Below are 22,201 nucleotides of genomic sequence, written 5' to 3'. Positions count from 1 at the left end.
CATGCTCTTGCGGCTGCTCACTGTGTGAGGCTGTGTGTGAAGTTTCAGGGGTCACACGCGTCTGCACAGGACACCCATTAGCACAACTAAAGTCTGCCCACAACCACGACCGATTCTCTGAACCCTTCCGCGCAGGCCCTCTGCTTGCTCACGTCCATGTTCGGCAACGAGACGGCCCTGGTGGAGGTGGACCCTGCTGCTCTGCTGAGGTCCCAGCAGCGCCCCCGCCGCGGACCGGACCTGTCGGTGCTGCCCAGGTGCGGAGTCGTGCGAATCTGTCTTTAAGATGCACGTTTCCCTGAAACAACTCCGCCACGCAAGTTTGCTGTCACAGACCAGGGCCGTGTTTTTATTTTAGCTCCTGTGTCTCACCGACCTCCCCGCTGTACTTCGGACTTAAGGAAAAAAGAACCAAGCCGGCTACTCAGAAACAAGCGGGTGAGTATCCCGTGGTCTGAAATGCAGGGTGTAGGGTGGCTCCTTGTCTGAGTCACGTTTGTTCAGCTTCGCTCTGTCGCTTTGTGGATTCACGTCCATCGAGGTGACGATTCAGTGCTTGCTTCTAACGTTGCTCCTTCCTTTCTCTGCCTCTCACGTGTTCTGACACGGTTTTTGTGGTGGGGAATATGTTGGGCGTTTCTTCGTGACTTGGGTATAATTCACAGGAATTCAAAACATGAGAAATACTGGCAGTGGTTTCTCTGGGTTGATCTCCTTTATGTTGATTAGTTTGATCTCTTTGCAGTCCAAGGGACTCTCGAGTCCTCTCCAGCACCACAGGTCAAAAGCGTTAATTCTTTAGCATTCAGCCTTCTTATGGTCCAAGTCTCACATCTGTACATGACTACTGGAAGAACTATAGCTTCAGCTATGTGGACCTTTGTTGGCAAAGTGGTATCTCTGATTTTTAATATGCTGTCTAGGTTGGTGATAGCTTTTGTTCCAAGGAGCAGGCATCTTTTAATTTCATGGCTGCAGGCACATCTGCAATGATTTTGGAGCCCAAGAAAACAAAGCCTGTCACTGTGCTATTCAGTAAATGCTTGTTGTTTATCTATTTTAGTGGCTTCCCTGTTGGCTCAGACAGTGAAAAGTCCACCTGCAATGCAGGAGACCCTGGTTCAATTCCTGGGTCAGGAAGATCCCCTGGAGAAGGGAATGGCAACCCACTCCAGTGTTCTTGCCTGAAGAATTCCATGGACAGAGGAGCCTGGTGGGCTACAGTCCATGGGGTCAAAAAGAGTCGGACACAACTGAGTTACTAACACTTTCCCTTTTTATCTATTTTATATATGGCAGTGTGCATCTCTTCACTTATTTCTTGTGTATGCTTTTTATTGTAGTAAAATATAAATTATATAAAATTTACCATCTTAACCATATTTATGTGTACAGTTCAGTGGCAATAAGTAACTCTATAACTTTGGGCAACAGAAAAAGTCTTTTTGAATCATTTTCTTAAACAATACCCCAAATAATGTTATGTTATGTGTAGATTTCTTTTAACATTCTTTGGGAAAACTTGTAGACTAACAAATATTAATTAAAATTGCTACTCGTTGGAATAATGCTAGGTTGTTCAGAGAATATTCCAAAATGCTAACTATGTTTTCACTTGAAGCAACTTACTTGCAGGGTGAACTCTGTTAGAAGCGATGCCGTCCCTTATACCCTAGAAGCTCAGCTTGTTTTGTCAGCCGCACTGAGGACCACGCTCCCCAGCGTGAGCTGAGAGCAGACCTCTGTGTGGAGACCTGCTGTGAAATGAGACTTGGGATTGTCTTTCTTTTTTCACCAAATTCATTTACGTTTTGTTCTTAGATATGTTTTACTTAGATCGCCCCTTGAAATGGAATTTAAGACTTTTTTTATTTTATTATTTTAAATTTAATTTTAGTTGAAGTATTAGTTGATTTATAATGTACCAAGCCCTGCTGTACCGCAGAGTGGCTCAGTTTTACACAGATATATATATATATATATATATTTAAAAATACTCTTTTCCGTTATGGTTTATCCCAGGAGAGTGGGTGTAGTTGTTCCTTGTACTACACAGTAGGACCTTGTTGTTTATCCATTCTGAATGGTGTGTGTGTGTGTGTGTGTGTGTGTTAGTCATGTCCTAGTCTTTGCTATCACACGGACTGTAGCCCACCAGGCTCCTCTGTCCATGGAATTCTCCAGACAAGAATACTGAGTGGGTTGTCATTCCCTTCTCCAGCGAATCTTTCCAACCTCGGGATCGAACCCAAGTCTCCTGAATTACAGTTTCTTTACTGCTTGAACCATCAGGGAAGTCCCCTAAATGTAATATCCTTTCTGCTAATCCCAAATTCTCAGTCTACCCCTCCCCCTGCACCCCTTTTGGTAACCACCATTCTGATCTCTGTGTCAGTAAGTCTGTTTCTGTTTTGAGATTAGGTTCATTTGTGTCATATTTTAGATTCCAAATAGAAGTGATGCCATATGATATTGTCTCTGTCTGACCTACTTCATTTACTATCATCTCCAGGTCCATCTATGTTGCTGCAAATGGCATTATTTCATTCTTTTTATGGCTGAGTAATATCCCACTGTATAAAAGCACCACATTTTCTTTATCCATTCATCTGTCCATGCACATTTAGGTCATTTTCTTGTCTTGGCTGTTGTGAACAGTGCTGCTGTGAACATAGGGGTGTGTTTATCTTTTTGAACGATAGTTTTGTCCAGGTTTTTTTATTTTTTTGGTTGCATGGCAAGGATCTTGCAGGATCTTAGCTCCTCGACCAGGGTTTGAACCTGGGCCCTGGAAGTGAAAGTACTGAGTTCTCACCACTGGACTGACATGGAATGCCCTACTAGGATGTATCATTTTGTTCCAGATGACTGTACATGCTGTACTATGCTTCACAGCTAAATAATATGTAGATTGTAAAACAAAATTTTAGTGAGAACAGTCATATAAACAGTAAGGTTTATTACAGAGATTATAATTTCTCTGTATCCAGGGACTTTTTATGATAGCTTTATGTGTTGTTTAGAAAATATTCATATATAATATTGCAGAAGATGACTGATTTATGGTGATTCTGTAATCTCAAACTTTGCATCCCTCCTCTTATAAAAGCATAATAGAATTTTTAATAGTTTTTTTTTCCTGTAATTGAGATCTAATCTTACTGCATTGTGGTCAGAAAAGATGACTGGAATGATTTCAATTTTTTTGAATTTACCAAGGCTAGATTTATGGCCTAGGATGTGATCTATTCTGGAGAAGGTTCCGTGTGCACTTGAGAAAAAGGTGAAATTGATTGTTTTGGGCTGAAATGTCCTATAGATATCAATTAGGTCTAGCTGGACCATTGTGTCATTTAAAGTTTGTGTTTCCTTGTTAATTTTCTGTTCAGTTGATCTGTCCATAGGTGTGAGTGGGGTATTAAAGTCTCCCACTATTGTTGTGTTATTGTTAATTTACCCCTTCATTCTTATTAGCATTTGTCTTACATATTGCAGTGCTCCTATGTTGGGTGCATATTTATTTATAATTGTTATATCTTCTTCTTGGATTGATCCTTTGATCATTATGTAGTGTCCTTCTTTGTCTCTTTTCACAGCCTTTATTTTGAAGTCTATTTTATCTGATATAAGTATTGCGACTCCTGCTTTCTTTTGGTCTCCATTTGCATGAAATATTTTTTTCCAGCCCTTCACTTTCAGTCTGTATGTGTCCCTTGCTTTGAGGTAGGTCTCTTGTAGACAGCATATATAGGGGTCTTGCTTTTGTATCCATTCAGCCAGTCTTTGTCTTTTGGTTGGAACATTCAACCCATTTACATTTAAGGTAATTATTGATAAGAATGGTCCTGTTGCCATTTGGTTTGTTGTTTGGGGTTCACGTTCATACAGCCTTTCTGTGTTTCCTGTCTAGAGAAGATCCTTTAGCATTTGTTGAGGAGCTGGTTTGGTGGTGCTGAATTCTCTCTATTTTTGCTTGTCTGTGAAGCTTTTGAATTCTCCTTCATATCTGAATGAGATCCTTGCTGGGTACAGTAATCTGGGTTGTAGGTTTTTCTCTTTAATTACTTTAAGTATGTCCTGCCATTCCCTTCTGGCCTGAAGAGTTTCTATTGAAAGATCAGCTGTTATCCTTATGGGAATCCCCTTGTGTGTTATTTGTTGTTTCTCCCTTGCTGCTTTTAATATTTGTTCTTTGTGCTTGATCTTTGTTAATTTGACTAATATATGTCTTGGGGTGTTTTGACTTGGGTTTATCCTGTTTGGGACTCTCTATGACAAACCCACAGCAAACATTATCCTCAATGGTGAAAAATTGAAAGCATTTCCCTTGAAGTCAGGAACAGGACAAGGGTGTCCACTCTCACCACTACTATTCAACATAGTTTTGGAAGTGTTGGCCACAGCAATTAGAGCAGAAAAAGAAATAAAAGGAATCCAGATAGGAAAAGAAGAAGTAAAACTCTCACTGTTTGCAGACGACATGATCCTCTACATAGAAAATCCTAAAGACTCTACCAGAAAATTACTACAGCTAATCAATGAATACAGTAATGTTGCAGGATGTAAAATTAACACACAGAAATCCCTTGCATTCCTATACGCTAACAATGAGAAAACAGAAAGAGAAATTAAGGAAACAATATCATTCACCATTGTAACAAAAAGAATAAAATACTTATGAGTATATCTACTTAAAGAAATGAAAGACCTATACATAGAAAACTATAAAACACTGATGAAAGAAATCAAAGAGGACACAAACAGATGGAGAAACATACCGTGTTCATGGATTGGAAGAATCAATATTGTGAAAATGGTTATAGTACCCAAAGCAATATATAGATTCAATGCAATCCCTATCAAGCTACCAACTGTATTTTTCACAGAACTAGAACAAATAATTTCACAATTTGCATAGATATACAAAAAACCTCGAATAGCCAAAGCAATCTTGAGAAAGGAGAATGGAACTGGAGGAATCAACCTGCCTGACTTCAGGCTCTACTACAAAGCCACAGTCATCAAGACAGTATGGTACTGGCACAAAGACAGAAATATAGATCAATGGAACAGAATAGAAAGCCCAGAGATGAATCCACAAATCTATGGACACCTTATCTTTGACAAAGGAGGCAAGGATATACAATGGAAAAAAGACAACCTCTTTAACAAGTGGTGCTGGGAAAACTGGTCAACCACTTGTAAAAGAATGAAACTAGAACACTTTCTAACACCATACACAAAAATAAACTCAAAATGGATTAAAGATCTAAATGTAAGACCAGAAACTATAAAACTCCTAGAGGAGAACATAGGCAAAACACTCTCTGACATAAATCACAGCAGGATCCTCTATGACCCACATCCCAGAATATTGGAAATAAAAGCAAAAATAAACAAATGGGATCTAATTAAACTTAAAAGCTTTTGCACAACAAAGGAAACTATAAGCAAGGTGAAAAGACAGCCTTCAGAATGGGAGAAAATACTAGCAAATGAAGCAACAGACAAAGGATTAATCTCAAAAATACACAAGCAACTCCTGCAGCTCAATTCCAGAAAAATAAATGACCCAATCAAAAAATGGGCCAAAGAACTAAACAGACATTTCTCCAAAGAAGACATACAGATGGCTAACAAACACATGAAAAGATGCTCAACATCACTCATTATCAGAGAAATGCAAATCAAAACCACAATGAGGTACCATTACACGCCAGTCAGGATGGCTGCTATCCAAAAGTCTACAAGCAATAAATGCTGGAGAGGGAGGGTGTGGAGAAAAGGGAACCCTCTTACACTGTTGGTGGGGATGCAAACTAGTACAGCCACTATGGAAAACAGTGTGGAGATTTCTTAAAAAACTGGAAATAGAACTGCCATATGACCCAGCAATCCCACTTCTGGGCATACACACTGAGGAAACCAGATCTGAAAGAGACACGTGCACCCCAATGTTCATCGCAGCACTGTTTATAATAGCCAGGACATGGAAGCAACCTAGATGCCCATCAGCATATGAATGGATAAGGAAGCTGTGGTACATATACACCATGGAATATTACTCAGCCATTAAAAAGAATTCATTTGAATCAGTTCCAATGAGATGGATGAACCTGGAGCCCATTATACAGAGTGAAGTAAGCCAAAAAGATAAAGACCAATACATTATACTAACGCATATAAATGGAATTTAAAAACATGGTAACGATAACCCTATACTCAAAACAGAACAAGAGACACAAATGTACAGAACAGACTTTGGGACTCTGTGGGAGAAGGCGAGAGTGGGATGTTCTGAGAGAATAGCATTGAATCAAGTACACTATGAAGGGTGAAACAGATCACAGCCCAGGTTGGATGCATGAGACAAGTGCTCAGGGCTGGTGCACTGGGAAGACCCAGGGGGATCAGATGGTGAGGGAGGCGGGAGGGGGGATTGGGATGGGGAACACATGTAAATCCATGGCTGATTCATGTCAATGTATGGCAAAAACCACTACAATATTGTGAAGTAATTAGCCTCCAACTAATAAAAATAAGTGAAAAAAAAAAGCATAATAGAAATAGCAAGGTTTCCTGGTCCCTCTGGGTGCGTCTTGATTTCCAGTCCCTCCCAAGGGCCTCCAGGGGTCCAGCTCCCTCCTCGGGGCCTCCATGCCCAGTGGGGTTCCCTGAGCTTTGGATGGGAATGTGTCTCGGTTTATCACGTTTGAAATAGTTCCAAAAGCAGAGCTGAATTTCTTTGTTTAAAAAAAAAAAGAGAACTGTTTTTAGAAGTATTCAATATTATGTAATTATCCATTTCCTAAAGCTGTTTTATAATATTGTACAGAATATTAATATTGAATAGCAAGTATCATATAACATAAAAATGAGTAATTCTGGCAGGACTTTATTCTATCTGAAAGCACCCATGGGACATGTACGTGTTGGGGGTAAGTTCCTGAGGTGTCAGAGCTCTAACCAGCCAGCTGGGCCATGGAAACTTACAGTGTGTTAAAAATAGGGTAAGGTGTTTCCTTGCCATTAAAATGCTCTGAAGGCTGGTCTTTCTTACTGTTGTGTCATGATAAACACAGGCATGAGAGAGACACTTGGTTGGCTTAAGAGACTTGCATTCCTGTTGTAGGGGAGCTGTACCTGGCACTGGCAGAGGCTCTTGCTCCATGCTGCGGGTTTCAGGGTCCCGTGGACAGAAGCCCACCGGCCAGGTTCTGTGCAGCCTGTCTCAGCCCAGAGCGGACAGCCTCTTCCAGACGTGCCAGGAGGGGCCGCGCTGTGGGAAAGGCTGACGTTTTAGCCCTTGAATATCTGAAATACACAGTACTCAACACTACGATTCAGGTCATTTAAGGAGGAAAATCACCTTGTCATCGTTTTCTTGTACTTTTCATGCCCTTGGTCTCCCTCTCTGCTGGTGGTGTTGGTTTGTCATCAGGTATGAAGCCTCTCCTGTCTGTAGGGTGTGCACTGACTCCTCTTGTGTGAACTTGGCTGTCTCTGCAGAGCTTTATCCTTATCCATGATGAAGCAGCTGTGTTAATGACTTGCTTCTTCTGTAACCGTGTTTCCCGCAGCTGCTCGGAGCATCGTGAAGGACCACCCGCTGGTTTTCCACAGCAAAATTCGGTCGTCGGGCTACACGGCTGCCCCGTGGTGAGTGGACCGCCCAGAGACAGACCATGGCCTCCAGGCGCAGGTGCTGGTATGGATGGAGGTGGGCGTGTGGACCCCAGCATGTCACCATGGCAGAACAGAAGCAGCAGTAGCAAGCGTTTATTGAGTGCTTGCTCTGTACTTTGGGGCTTCCCTGATAGCTCAGTTGGCAAAGAATCCACCTGCAGCGCAGGAGGTGGATGGGTGGCTGTATGGATGGATGAATGGGTGGATGGATCAGTGGGTGGGTGGATGGATGGATGGATGAATGGATGGGTGTATGGGTAGATAGATGGATGGGTGGATGGTTAGATGGATGGATGGGTGGGTGGGTGGATGGGTGGATAGATGGATGGATGGATGAGTGGATGGATGGGTGGGTGGGTGGATATATAGATGGATGGGTGGATGGATGGATAGGTCAGTGGGTGGATGGATCAGTGGATAGATGGGTGGCTGGGTTGCTGGCTGGATGGGTGGATGGATGAATGGATGAGTGGATCAGTGGGTGGATGGGTGGGTGGTGCATGGATAGATCCTGGATTCATGCCTCCGTACAACCGCACACTAGTCCAGGCCACGAGCCTGTGTGCTAGCTCCACGGTGGTGCCATCTGCTAAGTGTGGACTCCTCGGGTTCACTGTACTTGGCTGGGTCTTGCATGTGGGGCCTGTGAGGGAGTCCAGGGGGAGGAGGAACCAGGCCGTGGTCAGTCCTAAGTACTAGCCCCAGGGTTTGAACTTTCTAGGAAAAGTACAGGGAGATTCTAGATGGGGTCACGGGGTGAGGATGTGTTTCACTGTGACATCCTGGAGGCCGTGAGGACAGGCGGGGAGTTGGTGAGGCTGACAGACTGCCTGCCTCCCTGCCTGGGTGGTTCCTCCTCCTGAGACCTCACCCAGCTCCCACCGCCCTCACCCAGCCTCCCTGGACCCTGTGCTCTGGGTGGGTGAGCCCCCCGCCCCAGCCCAGTCCTCACAGTCACGTGTCCGTGTCCTCACCTGCCTCATCCAGGTCTGCTCTGGGTCATTGCCCAGGGGACTTGCAGATTCTGCAACACATGTAGCCCCCTCCCCGCGACTTGTCTCTCTCCCAGGGCTCCAGACCTGAAGCTGACATGTGGGGTTGCCCTGCATGCCTGGCTGCAAAGTGACTATCTTAGTTTTTGTCTAGGAACCCAGAATTTGTAGGTAAATAGCACAGGATTCTCCAGAATTTTAATACACAAATACACTTATGTCCCCATTAGTGAAATAGCTGATATGTATATAGAATTAGAGGAATGCTGTCAAAATTAAAGTGATTAAATGTTTAGTTTATTACTAACTTGGGACATGGGAAGCATTTATGTATTTATGTTTATTTTTTCACTGCAAAATAGGTCTCTTAAGCTTAGAAGTTTTAATCTTTGAGTGACATAGAGTTCTTCTTTCCACAGTGCAACTATGTTTTCACCAAAGACTAATTTCAAAAATGATGGTAAAAGAGCTTCAAAATGCAAAAACAATTACAGGTGGTATGTAACCTAGTTTGTGCATTCCAAGTAAATTTGAGATAATTTGGAGGAACTCTTTAGATACTTTATTTTTTTCAAACAGATATAAGACCTTTTAAGTACATATGTGTAAGTATGTACATGTGCACATACATATATGTATATATTATTTTTATATCTATCTGTTCTTTTAGTTAAATTTAATTCATATTAATCATTTTTCAGACATGCTGCTGTTTTTATCACCTTAACTATTTAGAAGCATTTAATTTTTGTTTTAAGTTTCATTTTGGAGAGCCTCATAGCTAACGATTATCCTGATAAGCGTCTTAGGTCATAGTTGGGCAGGAAGTCTGAGTAGGCACGGTGCTCGGTGCCATTCTGGGTGGCCTGCGATGGGCTCATTGGCTTGGAAATGCTTCCTTCATCCAGCGGCCTTCAGCCCAGGGCTGGCTGCCCGGCACTGCGTCCACACCTGTCCCCGTGTCCCATGATGGTGGACGAGTCCTGCAGATTCCCTGGGTCCGTTTCTCTAGACAGGAAGGTATTTGGGGGCCCGGGGGCCCCCGGTTCTGCTGTTAGAGGTGATGCCATCTACTCAGAGATGGTGGGCTGTGGCGCTTGAGCTGCTACTCACTCCAGTGAGCGTTACCGCTGCGCCTGCTGTCGCTGGCTCACGAGATGCTGCTGGGCCTGACTTGCCCACGTTTAGTCGCGTGATTTGGTCCTCTTCCTGCCACTGTCTGCTGTTCCCATGTCAGCAGGTCATTGCTGCTGAGTAGGTGTCTCCACCAGATGCCCTCACGCCCCGTCAGGCCCTCTCAAGCACCGTGGTCGAGGATGGACTGCAGCCCTGGGCTCTGCTGAGCTTGGGTTTCCTGTGGTGGTTTTTCCAGGGAGTTAAAAAAAAATTTTTTTTATCATAAAGGATGTTGAATTTTGTCAAATGCTTTTTATGTATCTACTGAGGTGATTGTGTTGTTTTTATCATCTCTTTTTTTAATGTGGTATATCACATTGATTGATTTGTGCATATCAAACTATCTTTGCATCTCTGGAATGAATCCCACTTTATCATGGATGATCCTTTATAAACATTGTTAAATTCAAATTTGTAATATTTTGTTGAGGATTTTTGTGTCTATATTCATCAATGATATTGGCCTATAATTTTTTTTGTAGCATCTTTGTCCGGTTTGGGTATCAGGGTGATGGTGGTGTTATAGGTAAATTTGGGAGTGTTTCATCTTGTCAAGTTTTTGTAATAGTTTGAGAAGGATAGGAATTAGCTCATCTTTATGTGTTTGGTAGAATTCCCCTATGAAGTTGTTCAGTTCTGGACTTTTTGTTTGCTAGGAGTTTTTAAATCACTAATAAAATTTTACTACTAGTAATCCATCTATTCAGATTGTATATTTCTTCCTGATTTAGTTTTGGAAAGTTGCATGATTCCAGAAGTTCATCCATTTCTTCTAGGTGGTCCAGTTTATTGCCATATAACTGTTCGCAGTATTCTCTAATGACATTTTCTACTTCTGTGGTATTGGTTTTTAGTTCTCCCCTTTCACTTCTTATTTAATTTATTTGGGCCTCTCCTCTTCTTGATAACCTGGCTAAAGATTTCTCAGTTTTGTTTTGTCTTTTCAAAAAACCGTTCTTGTTTTGCTGATCTTTTCTATTGTTTGTTGGTCTCTATTTTATTTCCTCTCTGATCTTTATTGTTTCCTTTCTTTTGCTGACTTTAGGCTTTGTTTATTCTTCTGTTTCTGGTTCCTTTAGGTGGAAGATTAGGGTTTTTTTTGAGATTTTTTCTTGTTTCTTGAGGAAGGCCTGTGGCACTATAAAACTTCCCCTTTTATAACTTATTTTGCTGCATCCCATAAATTTTTGGAAAGTTGTGTTTCCATTTTGGTTTGTCTTGAGGTATTTTCTGATTTTTTCTTTGATTTATTCATTGGCCCATTTGTTTTTTAGTGACTTACTGTTTAGTGTTTGTGCTTCTCACATTTTTCTTCCTGTAATTGATTTCCAGTTTCATAATATTATGTTTTGAAAAAAATGCTTGATGTAATTTCTGTCCTCTGTCTCTTGTTGAGACTTGTTTTGTAGCCCAGCATATGATCTATCCTGGAGAATGTTCCATGTGTACTTGAAAAGGATGTGTATTCTGCTGTTTTTGGATGGGGAATGTCCTGTAGGTATCTGTTAAGTCCAACTGGTCTATTGTGTCATTTAAAACATGTTTCCTTATTGATTTTCTTTCTGGATGCTTTGTCCTTTGATGTCAGTGGGGTGGTAAAGTCTCCTACTATTATTGTATTGTTGTTAATTTCTCCCTTATGCCTGTTAATATTTGCTTTATATATTTAGGTGCTATTTTATTGAGTTCATATATGTTAATGAGTATAATATCTTCTGGTATTGATCCCTTTATCATTATATAATGCCATTGTTTATTTTTTAATAACCTTTATTTTAAAGTCTGTTTGGTCTGATTTGAGTATTGCTACTACTATCTTGTTTCTATTTTCATGAAATATGCTTTTCTATCCCCTCATTTTCAGTCTGTGTATGTCTTTAGCTCTGAAATGAGTCTCCTGTAGGCAGCATATACATATTATTTCATGGTTCTGAATGTAAGAGTTTATACACACACACACACACACACACATATATATATATAAATGTCGTGGAATAAAATTATACATGTAAATAGGGAAACACTCACCTTATTTCTAGTATATTTTTTATTTCTAATGTTACTTTGGACTGTCTCAATTATTTTCTCTGATCTTCCTTGAAGTAAGGAGTACCCTCTGGAGAGTCCTCCGCCCAGCAGACTGAGCAAGCAGCTGCCCGTGGCCCGCGACCAGGCTGCCCTGCTCTGTATTCAGCATTCAGGTATGCCGCTCCAGCCAGAGCTGTGCTTCACTGCAAGTTTCTTGTTTTGCCCGTTGTTCCATTTTAAATAGATTTTTTAGATGTTGGTTGTTTGAAGTCATATGACGTTGTTTGAGTCTAGATTAAAATCAAAGCTTGCTTCCCGGAAAGTCACTAGGATTAGCCCAGGGCGTCCACACATGCCCTGCAGCTTCTGGCAGCAGGAGCTCTGGTTTGGTTATTAGCTGTTCCAGGTCTGTGCTCTGAGTATGTGGCCTTCTCCTCCGTGAGCCCCAAGGGAGCCTGGCAGGAGCGCTGCATACAGAGGCTGGTTCATCCAAAGAGAGGCTACAGAAGAGCCGCCACTGCCCCCTGGAGACCTGGTCTCCTGGTTCTTCGGTGGGTGGAGCCTCTCTCCGGGCACACTTGGCCCCTGGCAACCACTCCCTCTCAAGGGCGACCGGACACCTTTACTTACTTTCTGTGAACTCAAAGACGTCAGGAGGCAGCTCTCATCCAGGTAGCTCCACTATCTAAGCTCTTTTCAGAGTTAAACATCATTTCTGGCTTCTAGATCTACTTACAGGCGAGAATATGCCTTTGCCCAAGTCCAGGGTCTGTCTGTGCACCAGCCCCCACCCCCACCTCCTTGAGTGTTTGACCAGCCGTCTGCCCAAATCCGCCGTCTGCCCAAATCTGAAAGGGTACTGACTTCCTTTTGTTTTTTTCATAGAATTCCAGCCAGCCAAAGAATTTTTTGAATAATTTTGGGAAATTAGACATGTAGTATTATCAGTAAATATTTATGTGATATTTGATGTGCTTACTAAGCATGTGACCATAAAAGTGGGATCCTCAGGTTTGAATATTATGGGGGAAATGTATAATTTATGATGCCTTACTTTAGGACAGTGTTTGATGGAATGGCTGAGGCAGATATGCCCCTGAGAGGAGGCTGGGAGGTGGGGAGGCTGGCTGCTCGGGGCGTCCCAGCAGGTTCAGGTTCAGACCCCAGTGCCGCCTCTGACCAGCCCCACATCCTGGGAAGGCCCCTCAGCCCCAGCCCTCGGCTCCTGCCCGTAGAAGCTGGGTGTGACGTGAGCCCCTGGGGGGCCCTGCACGCCCAGCAACTGGGAGTCAAGGAAATGCCGTTACCTGTTTCAGGTTTCCTCACTTCCTGAGAAAACGGACATCAGGTTAACTGAAAAATTCTATAATTTCACCTGTTGCAAGCGTGGTGCCTCTGAGTTATGACTTATAAGGAGTTTCTCTTACTTTCTCAAGCAGGAGATGGACAGCGGCTGGCCTGTGGCTTAGCCAACCACTTGTCCCTGGTCTGCAATGCTGATCTTACTGGGACGCCTGCTGTTTTGTCAGGTAAGATGTAGAATTTTAGTTAATGTGGATTTGTGAGTGTTTTTCTCTTGTTACCAAGTCAGGTCCTTTTGCCAGACACTGAGGCAAACGCTGAGATGCCAAGGTTTGCAGCAGAGGAAGGGTTTACACAAGACAGCCAAGCGTGGAGCTGGGAGGGCAGAGCTCAGCCCTGCCCCCCGAGGCGGGGCCGGACACTTACAGGACCGAGAAGCAGGGTGGTCTTCGGGGCGGGGGCCGGGGTGGGAGGTAGGGACCGGGCGAGGCAGTCAGTGCTGCACAGACAGGTTAGGGCTGCATGCTGCTTCGTGGGACACACGTTCAGAAGCAGAGGCACCCGCCACGAGGCGAGGGCGGCGCTCTGGGCCCCTGATGTCAGGAGGTCGTCTGTCAGACACCTGCACAGGCCTCGTTTTAGGGTCAGTGGTCCCAACAGGCTTGGCTGGCTACACACAGCTGATTCCACATTCCTGAAAACCAGCTTAAGTCCCTGTAACTATAGGGACCCATATGTCAGAGGCATTATCTATTGGGGTGGTTACAGGGTGAGCTTGCTCAGTGAGGGTGGTAACTGGTGGAGGGTTTCTTTCTTTTTTTTTTTTTTAATTTTTTTATTAGTTGGAGGCTAATTACTTCACAACATTTCAGTGGGTTTTGTCATACATTGATATGAATCAGCCATAGATTTACACGTATTCCCCATCCCGATCCCCCCTCCCACCTCCCTCTCCACCCGATTCCTCTGGGTCTTCCCAGTGCACCAGGCCCGAGCACTTGTCTCGTGCATCCCACCTGGGCTGGTGATCTGTTTCACCATAGATAGTATACATGCTGTTCTTTTGAAATATCCCACCCTCACATTCTCCCACAGAGTTCAAAAGTCTGTTCTGTACTTCTGTGTCTCTTTTTCTGTTTTGCATATAGGGTTATCGTTACCATCTTTCTAAATTCCATATATATGTGTTAGTATGCTGTAATGTTCTTTATCTTTCTGGCTTACTTCACTCTGTATAATGGGCTCCAGTTTCATCCATCTCATTAGGACTGAGGTGGAGGGTTTCTGACGCACGTCCCTCACCTGCTGTTCTGTCGGAGGAGCTCACAGATTTCTGAAGGTCACGGTTCCTGTTTGCCCTGTGGGCATAGCTTCAGCATGACTTTTTTAATCCCCTGGGGCACAGATTCAGCCTCATTATATGGTCCTGTTGTTAATCTGCAAGCGCCACACTTGTTCCTTTCAAACAAGAACAGACTAGAGCTGTGGCTGACTTGGGGAACGAAATGACCGGATTCTGCCGAACCCTGCTGAGCCGAGCAGGGTGAGCTTCGCTTGTGGGGCCAGACCTGGAGGCGTGTTCGTGGAAGGGGCCCCGTGGTGCTCAGTTAAAATCCGTCTTGGAGGTCTCCACTTCTGAGAGCACAAGCCGGTGATGCATCGCAGTGTGATGACCACGGACCCCAGTGGGCGTCATCCACTGGCAGGGTCTGTGTTCATGCTTTAGATTTGACAGTGTTTCCCGTCCAACACGCCTGTCTAGTCCGTGGACGCCGGGGGCCCGGAGCCGACCCTCCCGAGGGTGCACCTGGCACCTGGCGGTCACGGCTGGACGGGTCTGAGTGCTGCCCGGGAGGACCACCCCTCACGTTGGGCGGAGGGCAAGGGGTGTAGCAGCTAAACCCTGGGGTCAGTCACTTCAGAAGGTGAAGCTGATTAAGATTTCATTAAGTGCTGTGGAGTTGTGCACACACGAAGTCCTGTGAAGGGGTGGCACTGAGCCTGGAGCTCCTGCTGTCTCTCGAGTTCGGCGTCTGTCTGAGGCCCGCTGGCCCCCTGCCAGGGTCCTTCCTGTTGGTGGGCACCTGCAGCCTGGTCCCCAGCCTCCACCATTGCTCATGTCCCTGTGTGTCCTGGGGAGGCCTGGGGTCAGGGCTGTGTGTCCTGGGGGAGGCTGGGGTCAGGGTTGTGTATCCTGTGGGGGAGGCTGGGGTCAGGGCTGTGTGTCCTGGGGAGGCTGGGGTCAGGGTTGTGTGTCCTGGGGGAGGCTGGGGTCAGGGTTGTGTGTCCTGGGGAGGCTGGGGTGAGGGCTGTGTGTCCTGGGGAGGCTGGGGTGAGGGTTGTGTGTCCTGGGGAGGCTGGGGTGAGGGTTGTGTGTCCTGGGGAAGGCTGGGGTCAGGGCTGTGTGTCCTGGGGAGGCTGGGGTCAGGGCTGTGTGTCCTGGGGGAGGCTGGGGTCAGGGCTGTGTGTCCTGGGGAGGGCTGGGCTCAGGGTTGTGTGTCCTGGGGAGGGCTGGGGTCAGGGCTGTGTGTCCTGGGGGAGGCTGGGGTCAGGGTTGTGTGTCCTTTTGCTCTTTTTCTCGAGCATGTCCTGCTGTCCATACCCGGGGGTCAGTCATCAGAGGTGGGAGCCGTCTGCTGTGGCTGTGGGGAGAAGACATTGAGGAAAGGGGGTCTGGCGGGGTCCCCAGGGGGCACGTGGCTCTGCAGGGCTGGGGGTCTCGGTGCTCACCCTGAGGCCAGTGTCTGCACAGGCCTTGGGGTCCTGGCGCTTCCGGTGTCCAGGGCAGAGCTTGGAGAAGAAGGTGCCGTTGGGGTCCTGTGGTCCCTGGGAGTCGCGGTCTTGTCCTGATCCTCGGGCGGGAGTGGGCAGCCTCCTGATCCATCTGCTCCTGGGGCGGGGCGGTGCTCGTCAGCGGTGGGGGTGTGGGGGGACCAGAAGCAGGGGTCTGCTCCGCGTGGGCGAGTCGAGGGAGCCCCGCTGAATCCACTTTGTGTGGCCTTGAGGCCTCTGGCCGCCTAGGGAGGTGGTGGCCCCGAGCAGCCTCGTTTGAGGCGGGAGGGAGGGGAGTTGCTCGGGGTGAGCTGGTGCGTCTGGAGCTCAAGGTGTTCAGCTCCCGCCCTTCCGCGCAGGCCGGCGGCTCTGGCTCTGCGGGGAGGAGGTCCTGGGGACGCGGTGGTGCCTTCGCTGTAGCTCCCAGCAGAGGGCAGCAAAGCCATTTCTGGTGTCTCTCCGCCGCGGGTCCTGGCTCTCCGTTTGCTCCAGGTCGTGTTTACGCTTGTCCATCCTCCCAGGATGGTGTCCCCCCTTCTTCCCAGGGGCTCTCTGACCGGGGTGATGTGGTGATGCTACACCTCTCTGTCCGATCTCAGGTTCCCGAGTGTAGTTCACACGCTGAGCCCCGGGTGCGCGCGGGCGTCTCGGGTGAGCTTGCCGAGACAAGAGTGTCCCCTCCTTGGCTGTTCTTTCTCTGCGGTTTGTCACAAAGCATCCGATAGGGGAAGTCCGAGACGCGGAGGCGCGTGGAGCCCGCCCCGGGGCAGCGCAGGGCTCAGAGGTGCAGCCTTGTTCTGCACGGGAGGCGTCGCGGATTTTCTCTCCCACGTGCGCGCGCTGTGGCCCAGGGACAGCCCGGCCCGGCCGTCTTGGTTCTGAATCTCCTCTCGCAGGACCACGGTTTTCTCTTGCCAATCTCCAAGTGTCGGCCTCCGAGAACCCTTCCCCGCACGGGATCCACTTCTCGGTGGCCGTGGGGGCGGTGCTGGGTGATTCTAAGGTTGTCTCCCGGCCGCGATGGCCTTTCTAAGGGGTCGTGAGGGCAAAACAGGTCCAAAAGTCAGGTCGTGTGTGGGTTCAGAGCCGGAGGTGGCTGACGCCAAGCAGAGAGGGCGGGGCTGGCCGGTGCGTGGGGAGAGTCGGAGGGGCCGAGATAGAAGCCACAGCGAGTCCTGACGCTTCATCGGACCGAGCGGACCAGCTGGGCAGCCGGTGCCGGCGCCGGCAGGAGCCGGGGACCCCCACGAGCGGCTGTGGTGTTGCCCCTGGTGTTACCACCTGATCTGGGCGTTTCCTCTCCCTTCCCGAGCACCCGCCTATTCCCCGGGAAGGAGGGGACGTGCTAAGTGACAAGCGGTCCGTTATCTGCAGGTCTAATTGCTCAGACACTGTAACCATCGGCCGGCCAGTGTCATCGTCTACCACCTTCTTTGCAGACTGTGTTTGGTCTTTAAATGAAGCAAGGCCCACCCGCTTGGGCGTCAGCTCCCTGGGGCGCTTGGCTGGGAGACGCCTCCGCTCGCGGGGTCACTCCCTTCTGGATGCTGCGGCTCTGCTGCTCTGGGGAGGCTCAAGGCCCGCTCTTCCTGCTCTGCCCTCAGGTCATGACGGGGCGGTGGGCAGCGTGTGCTGGAGCCACGACGGCCGCTGGGTGCTGTCCGCCTCCCAGGACGGGACGCTGCGGGTGTGGTCAGTGCGCGGCCCGGAGCCAGTGCTGCGTCTGGTAACGGGGGTACCAGGGCGCAGACGGGGGCGGTCGGGGGCCCCGCCCAGCTTCTCCCGCGGCAGCCGGGGGTTGGGGCCAGGCGGGCAGCAGAGTGTGTTTACACGCATACGTGACACGTAAACACGCACGGCACACGTGCACATGTACACACAGTTAAATAAGCCTGACATTTGTATGGCTTGAAAATGGCAGAACAATAGTAAAATATGGGAATAATTTAAAGATAAAAATAAACGTGATGCTATAGTAGAGGCGATAATAATGCCCACAGGACAGTATGTGGGGGAAGTGTGTTTTGGGGAGAAAGATGCCTTATTTTGGTGACTTCATGGGAGATTGTTTGGAAACCGAGGAAAGGGAGTCAGGAAGACCGTTGAGGAGGGGGTGGGTGGACAGGAGACACGGCTCTAAGTCACCAGGCTCCTCGCTGGCAGGAAGCGGTTTCAAGGACGCGGTTAGCACTCATCCTGTGAGTCTGGTTGTAAAAGGGGACTGAGTCCTGGGGCCCTGCTTGAGGGAGGCTGGGCACTCCAGGTGGGGCCTCGGAGGCCGAGAGGGGAAAGGGGGGTGGCTTTGGGGCCCGGAGTCCTGGCGACTTCTGCACCCTGCACGGGCTGTGCCGAGTCGTCGGAGGAGCAGACACTCAGAACTAGGCTTAAAACACGTGTAGAACTTTGGCTTCAATGGTCAGGTTCCCACTTTCTTTTATTGTAGAGTTTTTAAATGGTCAGAATTCCAAATTTTAGTCATTACAGCAACATTTTAATTATGTAGCATTGTTTAGAGAGGAAGAAGAATGGAAGGTTGTACGCTGGTTCTACCAAGACGCACTCTGTACATTTATAGTAAGTGGATGTTTGTGTTAGGATGAGAGGGTTTCACTGACACTTATTTATTAGTGATGATGACTGATTTGCACTGCAGGGTAAAGACACGTTCCCTAAGCCTGTCCAGTCCGCGCAGTTTTATTATATCGACGCGTTTATCTTGTCATCCTCGGGCCCCGAGGTCCAGCTGCTCAAGCATCACATCGACACCAGCAAGGACGACTTACGGAGGTAGCGCCCCCTGTGGTCGGGGACACTGCATCTCAACCGCGTGTCGGGTGTAAATAAAGTAATGCAGTCCAGGATGTGATCACACCCTCCTCTGAGCAGAAGTCCCTTCTCCTCACATAGAGCTTCCCTGGGGGCCAGGCCTGGGCCTCGGGGGGGCTCACCAGTGGCGGGACTCAGGAAAGGGGGCCACTGCCCTGGTTCAGCAACATGATTAACACGTTCTGCATGTGAGACAGTTACTGTTTATAGTAAACTAAGGTGTTAAAGAATCAGCCTGCTAATGCAGGAGATAGGAATTCCATCCATGGGCTGGGAAAATTGCCTGGAGAAGGAAATAGCTACCCACTCCAGTATTCTTGCCTGAAAAACTCCACAGACAGAGGAGCCTGGTGGGCTACAGTCCATGGGTAGCAAAGGGTCTGATGTGACCGAGCACGCATGCATGGCATGCTTTTCATACACATCCCCAGATGTGCGTGTGTGGTCTGCTGGACACCTGCGGGGCACACCTGTGCTGGCAGACACTGATGCTTGGCCGTCTTTGTTTTCAAAGCGTTTAAGAAAATGGAACCTGCAGAGAGAACCATAGGCCTCCCCTCTGAGCCCCACCCCTCGCTCCCCTCCTGGGACCCCGTCCCTGGCCTGTAGGTGCTGCCCCGCAGGTGTCCGTGTGGTTCGGTGGGTGGTTCATGTGTGACACACGTTTGATCACGACCATGCTCATGAGCACGCTGCTCTCTGTGGGTTTACCTGTCGGGATGTGTCGGGCGACAGGAGGTGGCCGCAGCTCTTCCTGGCTCCCACATACAGACACCTCGTTTGTTCCAGTGGGGCCGCCCTGAGCGTCCCTGCACGCATCTGGCAGTGGGCCTGGTGGGCCTGGTGGGCGTTTCTGGACTCCCTTCTCCGGCCACCCCAGAGGGGGCGTAGGTGGCGCCCAGCAGCATGGTGGTGGGCTCACACATCTCTGAAGGTGGTGCCCGCAGTCTCCCCTGTCCTGCGTCCTGCATAGTGGGGGCCCATCAGCCAGCTTCCTTCCTGTAGCCGACCCGCCGCTCACTGTGTTCACACCGCGGCGTTGGTGTTTCCATCAGGTCCTGCCCACCACCCTCTTCTGGGTGGCTCTGTCCCACTGCTTGTCACTCTGCAGAACAAGGTGGCTGCTGTAGCTCCAGGCATCACGCCTGTGTTTCTCACTGCAAGATGAAAGGGAGACCTGTTTAGGCCTGCATGCCTCAGGGCCCCAGGAGCACCCTGGGTGTTGGATGGGGCTGGTCTCATGGACAAGCTGTTTGCCTCTTGTCTTGGCCCCCTCCCACATCCTTCACCTCTGACCCAGAGTCCCCGTGGTGCTGACGGCCTCACCTCGATGGGCACATGCCAGCCTCCAGCACTAGGGACTCCTGCACCCTGGGCAGGTGTGGGGTTGGGTCAGGAACACCTACACCTTATCCATGAGGCACTCCGGGCCCTCCCCACCCCAGGGGTGTCTGCAGCCCCTTTACTCACATGACTCTTCTCTCTGAGACCCTTTCCTGGGCTGTCCTGTCCACATTAAGTTGCTCCTATAGCCTCTTTAGCCATCCTGCTGTGTGGCTTTGGGCAGTCTCTCAGCAGGATACACTGGGGTCTGTGAAATCTCTGCTGATCATTAAGCTTCATTCCCAAACTTCCTGAGACTTGGCCTGGCTTGTCCCCTGAGTATGCATGTGGCCTGTTCTCCCGGGACATGAGACCTATCCCTGCACTCCGAGTCACCCCTCTGGGTACCACTCTGCGCCCGGCTCTCTGCATCAGACCCCTGCCCAGCAGTTACTTCGCTGTGGACGGGACGGGCTGACAACCAGTTTCATCTACACCTCAAGTGTCTGAGAGGTTTGGACACTAAGCCCTAATGGCTTTGGCCATTGCCTGGCTGTGCACCACTTTTCCAACAAAGGTCTGTCTAGTCAAAGTCATGGTTTTTTGGTCGTCACGTATGGATGTGAGAGTGGACCATAAAGAGGGCAGAGTGCCAAAGAATTGATGCCTTCGAACTGTGGTGCTAGAGAAGACTCCTGAAAGTCCCTTGGACAGCAAGGAGATCAAACCAGTCAATCTTAAGGGAAATCAGCCCTGAATATTCATTGGAAGGACTGATGCTGAAGCCGAAGCTCCGGTATTTTGATCGTCTGATGCAAAGAGCCGACTCATTGGATAAGCCTCTGATGCTGGGAAAGATTGAACGCAGAAGGAGAAGAGGGCATTAGAGGATGAGATAGTTGGATGGCATCACTGATGCAATAAACATAAATTTTGGCAAAGTTCAGGAGATGGTGAGGGACAGGGAGGCCTGGGGTGCTGAGTCACAAAGAGTCAGGCTCGACTGGGCAGCTGAACAGCAATAAGTAACTTATAGCTCATTGGGTATCTTAAGTATGCAAAGCTTCCCTGGTGGCTCAGATTGTAAAGAATCTGCCTGTAATGCAGCAGACCCGGGTTTGATCTGTGGAGTCTTGCTAAGTATACACAGTTATTTTAAAATTAGGAGAAAAATTTGTTTTCTCATAGATAGGGTTGAATTGCACTTGGCTTTATATATAGTAATTTTTTTCATGAAGTTTTACTGAAGGAAAAGTTAGAGTTACCTAAAGGATAACTTGGATAGTCAACTTGCTACCTAATAAAATTTATTTATTATTAACATTTATTAATGAAATATGATTGTTAATATTAAGTGACATGAATACTTTTTATTTTCAAGTTTTTGAAGGTAGAATCTTGGGTGTGGCAAAAGGGGAACAAGGGGACTGATCGTCCTCCGCCCTCTCGCAGGTACAGACAGAAGAGCTGGTTCACACGCGTGTGCAGGCTCCTCACGACCGATGCCGTGGAGATCACCAGCTTGTCCGCGGTGAATGATTTCCACTCCTGTATCCTTTCTCCTGCTGTGCGTCCGATGTTTCCACATCCTGACCGTCATCCTTCTGGCAAAGGCTTGTGCTGAGGGTCCAGGCTCCAGGCTCGGGCTGAGCACTCGTGGAGCTCAGAGGCCCTGTGTAACAGCTTCATCTCAATAATGAAAAGAACCCCAGAGGGAAGGGAAAGGAGGGCGCGGGGAGCCTGTGAGGTAGAGGAGTGACAGGATCTGAGTTTCCTGGTCTGCTCGCTTCTTGGGTAACGGTGATTTAGTGCATTTAAACAGGATGCGGCTACACTTACCGTGTGCATCCTTTGATGAACTGAACGGTGTTCCCCATCTCATGTGGAAGATGGCAAAGTTACAGCAGTGCTGTTGAACAGCAAATTGATCCCAAAATGTTTTGAGTTTTTGTGGTTGCATCATCATTTTAAATTAAAGAGCACTGACTTTAATTTATTTAGAAACAAAGCTCTGATCTTTAGGGAGTCATCTTATAGACTTATTCAAAGGTCTAAGATTCTTTTTTTTTTTCATTTATTTTTATTACTTGGAGGCT

General features: G+C 47.9%; 1 protein-coding gene across 2 annotated transcripts in view; it reads left to right on the top strand.

Annotated features, from left to right (window-relative positions):
* WDR27 (WD repeat domain 27) overlaps positions 1-22,201 on the top strand; it is a 140,806-nt gene that overhangs the window by 24,328 nt on the left and 94,277 nt on the right. The window contains exons 12-20 of one of the 2 annotated variants that reach the window (XM_043457174.1): positions 136-257; positions 359-438; positions 7,581-7,659; positions 9,098-9,175; positions 11,958-12,055; positions 13,322-13,411; positions 17,561-17,682; positions 18,610-18,743; positions 21,558-21,655. In XM_043457174.1, coding sequence (XP_043313109.1) covers positions 136-257; positions 359-438; positions 7,581-7,659; positions 9,098-9,175; positions 11,958-12,055; positions 13,322-13,411; positions 17,561-17,682; positions 18,610-18,743; positions 21,558-21,655 — 901 coding nt within the window. Of the gene's footprint in view, positions 1-135; positions 258-358; positions 439-7,580; positions 7,660-9,097; positions 9,176-11,957; positions 12,056-13,318; positions 13,412-17,560; positions 17,683-18,609; positions 18,744-21,557; positions 21,656-22,201 lie in introns of both variants that reach the window. The other variant, XM_043457173.1, reaches the window with a different exon arrangement.

This window comes from Cervus canadensis, chromosome 33 (genome assembly GCF_019320065.1).
Source record: "Cervus canadensis isolate Bull #8, Minnesota chromosome 33, ASM1932006v1, whole genome shotgun sequence".
Lineage (NCBI taxonomy): Eukaryota > Metazoa > Chordata > Mammalia > Artiodactyla > Cervidae > Cervus > Cervus canadensis.
This window is presented reverse-complemented; position numbering and strand designations above follow the sequence as displayed.